The sequence below is a fragment of the Nothoprocta perdicaria genome, unplaced genomic scaffold (genome assembly GCF_003342845.1).
Source record: "Nothoprocta perdicaria isolate Ctin4 unplaced genomic scaffold, notPer1 scaffold_95, whole genome shotgun sequence".
NCBI lineage: Eukaryota > Metazoa > Chordata > Aves > Tinamiformes > Tinamidae > Nothoprocta > Nothoprocta perdicaria.
Window position 1 is genome coordinate 2350545 of NW_020456254.1, and position 8680 is coordinate 2359224.

Sequence of the window (8680 nt, forward strand, 5' to 3'; positions counted from 1 at the left end):
CCCTGCAGTATTTTCAGGAATGTACATGTATGCTGGCCAAGGGATCCTCCTTGCTACCATGCTCCTCTGCTCCTGGAAATGTTGGGGGCCTTGGGTTCTGCTAGCTCCACACAATCTGTTATCTGAAATATTAGGGCAATTCTCTTTATGGATCCAGGGTACTCATATAAATATATATTATTCACACCTACTATTTAGAGTGGACATGGTCAGCTGTGACACGAGAAGTAAACATAACTCGATTTATTTCTTTAAAGATTGCAAATGTTCTTTGTATATTTATATGAACTTGTCAGTTCTATATCTTTTTTTTTACAAAGTGACTACACTAGAGGCTTGATGCTGCTGAAAATTCTTGCCATTTATGCCTTTTATGGTAATTTTTAGGGATTGTGTCTTTTTTTTTTTTTTTTTGCTGGACTCATGTACAGGACTAAATTTTAAAACTGCTCAGACACAAAATGGAATTAAGCTAAAATATTTACATTATTTCTTAAATGGGTGTTGTAACTTTATTGCCATATTCTCTGTTTTAACTGTCAAGGACATAGCTCTAGAGACATATTTTAATGAAAATATTATACAAAAACATTATTTCCAATGGATAATAGGCTATCCAAGCCTCTTTATCTTATGCCAGACTTTTCTAGCGATAAAGGGCCTCTTCAGAAATTGTTTAATATAAGATCAACACAAAGCTCTTGCATTTTAAACAGAGGAGCACAACTGGTGGCTACAATAGTGCTATTGGCTAATGGGGATGTTTTAATCATAACTATTGTAGTAGGCTTTCCAACATGGACTGCAAGGGTAGGACTACTTTCTGCATCGAAATCTAAAAAAAAACCCCAAACAGGCACCTTTGGGGGGACAGCAAGATAGGAATCAAGCTCTGTAGAAAGTCATCCCTGAACTGAATGAAGATTTTATACAATTAGCTAAAAAGTTCTACTTTTTTTTTCCTCTCTGTGTAAATAATATTAAGGATTTCCTGGATTACCACACTGTGGTTAATTAGAGCCTTACATTTCTTTATTATGCTTTTGTTTACCATAACTAGTGCCTATATCCTCTAAGAAAGAAATTTTACTTTAAATAAAGTGCAAGGAATTTTCTTGCTTCTCATCCAAACCTTCGTATGTACCAAACTGCTCTTCATTGATGAGGGTACCGTTCAACCCAGACAGACCGAAGAGAAAGGAACCACTAGAGTAAATTAGTTTTTAAATAGTTATGGCTAGCAAATGACAAGAGGACATTGTAATTAATTTGAATGGTATAAAAAAAGCACAAAGCATCCATGGGGCAGGTGTCTCTGTTATTACCTGGTTGGCTGCACAAACCAATTTCCCAAATATCGATATGTAGAAAAGCAAAGCACTAAACTGTACATTTTAGAAAATATCACATCAAGCCACATAATGATTGATAAATCCCCCAGTTTTTTGTTTCCCCCCTTTTTAGGGGAGCGAGCTGCTTTATATCATGGTGGTCTCCGTCTGCATAAAAGACTGAGCTCTGGAATGCCGATGGAGCTGGGAAACGCTTTCGGATCCATTCCGAGAGATGGAAGAGCTGTGGAGCCTGTAGTCCCTGCCCGCTGTCTGCCTCCAGCACAGACTGCGCCACTTCCTCTTGAGCTCCCCTTGCACCTGGCCGCACAAGAAAACACATGTGAGCTGAGAACACGTCCTTCTCACGCGAGCGATGCGCCCACATTTACTGGCTGTCAAGAGGGGACCTCTGGGAATGTCTTCTAACCAGTTTCTACAAAGATTATAAAATTGCGGCTAAGGCAGTGTCTGCAGTGCGTTAGGAGAAACCCCAAGGCCACCCTGAAAACCAGGTTTGAAGCACTTGCACTGGAACAGAGCTCTTGGTGGGTAGCTACTAATCATATGTATTTGAAGCATAGAACGAAATGATTAGGCCAAGATCAGGCATCCCACAGATATCAAAGACCAGAAGAGCACTCCGAAGACCTGGCCTCAATTCCCTGAGATGTCTCTTCCTCATCCCTGACATATTTTCTTCAGGCAGATGCCTTCTGCCTGACACTGTATAATGTTTAAAGTATATTCTGCTTTAAAAATTGCCTGACATCAAGAGGAAATCCTTTCTTTTCCCTCCTTTGTGATTAGGAAAGGTGCTACATGCTGAACTCTTCTGAGAATCTGCTGCTGTTCTGGGGTGAGATTCAGCCAGAATATTACTCCTAAATACTTACAAAATCATGTTTACAGCCTTCGATAAATTCCTAGACCTGTTGCACCTCAGTTGCATAATTCATTTAAGAGTGCTAGAATTAGAGCATATTCAATAACAGAAGACACATTTACTGACATGCCCTCAGTTTGCTAGGATTTAGATTTCATTTAGCTCTTCACTCTCCACCCAAATACACTGATTTCTCCTATTTCATGACACTACAACATATATTTTCTGTGAACTGGAATGCAAACAATTTCTGATATTTAACAGTGGAAATAGAGGAGAAATTATTTATTGAAAACAAAAGTTACATCCTCAGTAGGAAGTGGGGAGACTTACTTCACTGTTCAAAAAGCAATACAGGACTGCAACAATCAACCCCTGCAAACATAATATTCATTAATTAGTACACAGTAGTACTAATAGTACCTAGTCAGTAAAACTTTTTTTTTTGAAGAGAAGCTTTAATAGTTACCTGAAAAGATCCCAAACACAACTCAAAAATTATTTTATAGTTATTGGAACTGCGATCAGGGAATAGAGCAAACACTGTGTAATGAACTCCAAATAATGGAATAAGCAACAACGTGGATTTTGCAAGTCTCCTAAGTAAATAAAAGAGAAAAAAAGATGGATTTTAACACTAAGCTCTTTTTATTAAGATGCAGTGTTGTCTAGATAAATCCACACTACAATTTATAAACAATTATTTTAAGAGTCATTTGTACATATTGAAAATTGTTTTCCTTTCAAGTTTGCTACAAGAACAGCCACACAGCAGCCCCACAAGTCAATGTGTGTTATTCCATTGGCCTTGCTGACCTAGCCCACTCTCAAACCTGGTAAAAAGCTGTAGGACCTCTCTAAATCATAAATTCTGGGCATGCACACGGCATTGTGCTCTGCTACATGCCTTTGACACAAGTCAGGTCCCTCCCGCTTTCATGTCACACATTTTGGGGGCGGGGAGGCTAGTTGTGACATTCCACAGGGCCATGGTCTACAAAGCATTGCTAGCTGCCATCAGATCGAGGATACTTTTGAAGGACAAAGGACATAGAGCAGAAAGGAGCATTCCCTTCCTACAAAACCATTCAGCAGTTCCTTTTTTAGATAAGATACAATCTATGTCTGGAAGTTATTAGACCAGTGTTCATGTCCTCAAGAGCTGCAAGTATGTGGTTAGCCTGCGCATTTAATATAGATGGAGCGTAAACAATATCTAGGTCATGCCATCAATAATAATATCAACTATGAGATTTTCATCAGCTATTTTAGGTTTACTGACAAACCAAAAAAACTCATTAACCATAGTGGTGGCATTAAGCACATAACCTTAATTAATTTGAAATTTCATTAATTATGAAATACAATTTAGCACAAGTTAAGGAAAAGATAACTTTAAATTATTAAGCAGAACAGTTTTGACAAACTGCCTGTGAAACGACTGAAAAGATGAATTGCTAATTATCCCTTATCTGTCACTCATTTCACTTTAATAACATCAGCTTTATACATTGTACAGAGCCAGTCATGCATGATTATAGAGGTCTGGTATCAAAAAATATTCAAGAAGCTCTTGTGTCGAGTCCCACAATTTATCACTGTCTTGAGGAATATAACTTGATTCAACAATGAAAGGAAGCTGTTTTAAAGCAGTCTATTTTAACCCCAAAATCAAGGTATTTCAAACTATTTTATTTTTTTCTGTGCCCTCCCTTTCCTCACAATGTCTCAGAGACTGCATCTGCTTATGCGGAAATAAATCATTTCTGACAGCAAAGTTTCTAAACAATAATAAAACCCTAAAGGTGATATCAGTAAGTGAGAGAAATAGGGTTTATTTGGCAAAAGAAATTCACTGTATGAATTTACATCTGGAGAAGATCATGATGGCAGCAAATATCCTGGTTTCCCAAGTGAAGTAGAAAATTGATTTTTTTTTCAGTTTAACCTTGCCCAGTGCAAAAGTAAAACAAAGAACAAGTGTGGAACCAAATGCAGGTAGATGGGAGAGAGGAAGAAAAGAAAAATAGTGATATGCATGAGCACTATTTATTTTAGTCTTTTATTTCACTTCCTGTTTTAACAAGTTTGACTAGCTAAGGTTACTTGCACTATACTTCACTTACCATTTTAATCAAGGAAAGATCCACACAAAAATAGCTAACTTTTTTTTAACCTTTTTTTTTTTTTTTGAGACCTTTAATTTGCTCTGCACAAGCAGTATTTTTGGGGAAGATTAATCTACTGTTCCTATGGATATCCACTAAACATCATCCAATCCAAACTTCATTAGACAATCAAATGCTAAAACAAATAGAGTGCTGAACAGTGAAGAACATGTTTGCCAAAAATATGAACTCTGGAGAATGATGGATCAGATATGAAGGGAATGCCTCGTTTTGATTAAATACATAAATATCAGAGAAAAACGATTCAGCCACAAGAGGTAACTTCCGCAGATTTCCTGCTCATATGTCAGATATTATGCCAAATACTAAGGTGGTAAGTGCACAGTTTCATCCGGGTTCCTTTAGCTTTTCTACATATTCAATTAATTCAAAGAGCAAACACAGGAGAAACGATGCATCTCTCTGCAGCCCAGCCCCACGCCAATCTGGCAGCACCTTCTTTTCACTGATGCATCAAAATTCTTCACTTTTTGATTATACACCAAATAATGTGTCAATGCATTAGAATGGGACTAGGAAAGGGAAGTGTGTTACTCCCTTCTGTATTAGACCGTGTCTACAACTGGGCTCTAAAAATATGTAGTGCAACAAAGATTTGATTCCAGACTGCAGTAGGAAGAAGCTATTACAATAAATGGCAATAAGTGACATGATAATATAATAAGGAACAAATTGAGTTTGAGAAAAGTGTTTAAATTCCAGGCCCTCAACATTCACTGATGATGAAGTTTTGCATATAATGGATATTGATTTAATGATCAAGCAAAGAAAAGGTCAAAAAAGGAAAGCTTAATTAGATAACACATGATCTAAATGTGGAACTCTAGCTTGTTGATCTTCATTAAAATTTCACTAGATTTGACAAAATTTATGCTCATCTCTATTTCAGCCTTTTTTTTTTTTATTAAAACACATCTAAAAATAGATGTTTGGAACTAAATGTAATTACAGTTTCATACCAATTGTTGGCAGCAGGCTTCAGCAGAGTAAATCTTGTAGAAATTATTTCGGTTCTGTACATAATATCTAAAAATACAACTCACTTGTACTGTGATTGGTCATTTCCTCCAACATCAGGAGATCTTAATTTCTGCAGTAAGATTCTTATAATACTAATGAAAAGTATAAAATTCACCTGCAAAAAGATAAAAAAAGAATAGTGATTTCTGACTTCTCAACTCAATATGCAACACAAGGAAATGTTAATTAAGTCAGACTAATCAACTTAACAGTGAGTTTTGTGTACTTGCAAGAACACATTAAGCTTTACACTGTCAAACTTACTGTCTGCTTTCCACTTCACTAACAGTTGCATCCAGAGCACCTCTGCCTGGCCCCAAGTGGAAGTCCTAATTTTCAGCAATCCCTATTTCCTAAGTCTTAGTTGCAGATGGGATTCCTGTCATGTAGTTATATTGGCCAAGAACTCGTGCACCGTACTGACTTCTCAGGTGGATTCACCACTGCACTCCCAAAGGATAATGTAAATTGGACCATTTCCATTATTTCAGTATTTTCTCTCTGGATTAGAAGACAGAAGTTTGTCTCACAGGTGATCTGACCATTCCCATCAAGCTTGGAGAGGGCTTTCACATGCATCCGCCTGTGTCTCAGGCAGATTATTAGCTCTGTGCCATTTCAATCCTGGCAATCTAACACTTCATTAGCAGTGTTAGCAGAAGACTAGCAATCTTCTGAACTAGAGCAATGCTACTATTAGCTTATTTCAGAGACAGGGTTTGGAGGCATTTGGGTAAACATGGCATAAAGTTGGAGTTATGATTAGATCCTAATCAGTCTAGGAAATTCAACACTGGAACTCAGGAGATCTCAAATGTGACTCCCATAATATCTCCATCTTTGGCTTTTGGCATCTTGTGATCACCAGCTATTCTGGTGCTGTTTGGGATGCACTGTGCTCAATAAAAACGGTGTGCTGTACTAAGGTGATGAAACATTCTGAACCCACTGCACCTTCAGGGCAGCAGTGTCAGCTAGCTAAGAGCAGGACTACATGAACAGCTGCATCCCACTGTATATCTGTTAGCCACAAAGAATCACAGAATCACACAGAATATTCAAGGTTGGAAGAGACCTCTAGAGATCATCTAGTCCAACCTTCGTGAACAATCTTTACTCAGTATTTGCACAGGTTGGCAGAATAGCTTCTTGTTCTTCACAGACTCCCATCTAGTTTCTACTGTAATAGAAGTTGCCATTCTTTTGGTTTCTGAGGCATCAACTCAGGCAGAATTCGACTCAAGTGACTCATTTTGGGCTGTCATTCACATATTACATTTAAGTCTGTTTTAAAACAAGTCTGTTTTTCTCTGCAAGCGCACAGTATTGGATTAATAAAAAAGATGCATTTTTCTTGGAGTTTGTAAGTAATATTTCTTGGCATGACTGGGCTTCTAAATACAGCCACCACTAAAAAACTGGCGTTAGGCTCCAAAAGTGGAAACTGCCACTGAATTGCTACAGGACATCAAATACATTTCTACAAGGTTTAAATATATTATTGATCATTTGTTAAAATCCTTTAAAATATCTGTCTGGTTTAGAATAATATAGTTCAATGAAATATGAAGCAAGTAGCACCGCAAGATTTTAAGATGTGGTGATGCCTTTCTTTACTTGTTCTAACAGTAAGTTTCCAAGTCCAAATACATTGCCTAAGCTTGTATCACTTATTTGATCGTCATGTTACTTCTTTCTTGCTGTTTAGTCACTTACATGAACTGCAACGTGAAATACCAAGACGAACATTTCTCTTTACTTTGATGTGACAGAAGTTTGGCTTCCAACTGAGCAACCCCTCCTCCCCATATGAGTGCAGTATATGTAAGTACAGAGAAGGCAGCTGAGGATGCATTTGCCAAATGGAGAACACAGGGAATACTCCAAAGCAAGTGCTTGAAAGAGCACACGTCCAGTTAAAGTCATCTAAAATGTGTACAATATGAAGCATGGAAGACTGCCAAATCACTTGTCTCAGGCCAAAACTGTTCAAAGGAGAGGTTGGGGAAGGCCTCTGATATACCAAGCTAACTGAAGCCATTTTTGTGTTAAGAGGTGACTTCAGAAATTGCTCTGCCAATGATATTTACTGGTTGGTAACAACATTTTAGATAATATAATATAATATAATATAATATAATATAATATAATATAATATAATATAATATAATATAATATAATATAATATAATATAATATAATATAATATATTTAGATAATATAAATATATCTTCTAACCTGATAAAATGATTGGAAGTAATACAGAAATCAATGGAAAAGAGTGCATATGGCATGAAGATCAAGTGGACTTCTGTGAAATCTAATGCAGTTAAACCACCGTTTCTTAAAATCTTCCATTTCCACCTTCTTCCAACAGTATATTCATGACATGCTCACAAAAAGGCCCAAGTCTGTCTCTTCAGATTTGCAGTCTTCCTCTTGCTCTTAAAGGCTTTCAGGATCGCCCTTACTCTAGGCCATGCCGCTGCATTCCACTTTTCTTAAATCTAGCTTCTAGGGAAATTTCCATTTCCCTCACTTTTCTGAAATCTAGCTTCCCTATAGTTTTCCTGTGTTTACCTTCTTCTCTTGATACTTGCACATAGACCTTTGACCTTCCTAAGCCATTTGTTAGAGCTGATCATTTCTCATGAATGCTGTATTTTTTAATCATAAACACTCAATTTTATGTTACATTTCATTGGAAGTCTACTCTTACTCTATGCATGTACACTCTGTCTTGCACAGAAGTAAACCTGCTTGGTGTCCCAAATGCTACAACGAATGTGAAGATGATAGCCTGATGCTCCAAAAAGCTATGTGTAGGTAATTTAGGAAAGGGCTGCTTACAGATTTATCATTTCCTCTGGTACTTCTGAATTCTCCTTTCACAGCTTAACTTTCCAAATGCAAAACACAGTTGATCAAACATCTGGGGAATCATCTAATCAGAGATGTGATTTGGTATGCAGCATAAGCTGCAGAATTACTTGGCCATCTTTGGTTGCTCCCATCCCATGAACAAACTGCTTAAGAGAGGAAATATCTCTGGAAGGAGAAAGCAGATCCTAAACACGTGCAACTGGCAAGCTATAAAAGGTCATATGCGAAATTTTTCTTTATGTCTTACAATTCCATTACATTAAACCAAAAATAAAAAAGAAGAGAAGAGAAGAGAAGAGAAGAGAAGAGAAGAGAAGAGAAGAGAAGAGAAGAGAAGAGAAGAGAAGAGAAGAGAAGAGAAGAGAAGAGAAG

General features: G+C 37.1%; 1 protein-coding gene across 1 annotated transcript in view; it reads right to left on the reverse strand.

Annotated features, from left to right (window-relative positions):
- Positions 1–895: 895 nt before the first annotated feature.
- Positions 896–8680, reverse strand: part of VIPR2 (vasoactive intestinal peptide receptor 2) — a 45752-nt gene continuing 37967 nt past the window's right edge. Inside the window, exons 9-12 of the mRNA XM_026053002.1 lie at positions 5450–5541; positions 2687–2816; positions 2551–2592; positions 896–1652 (exon numbers count right to left, since the gene is read on the reverse strand). Of these exons, the coding sequence (XP_025908787.1) occupies positions 1479–1652; positions 2551–2592; positions 2687–2816; positions 5450–5541 (438 nt within the window). The 3' untranslated portion in view covers positions 896–1478. The remainder of the gene's footprint in view (positions 1653–2550; positions 2593–2686; positions 2817–5449; positions 5542–8680) is intronic.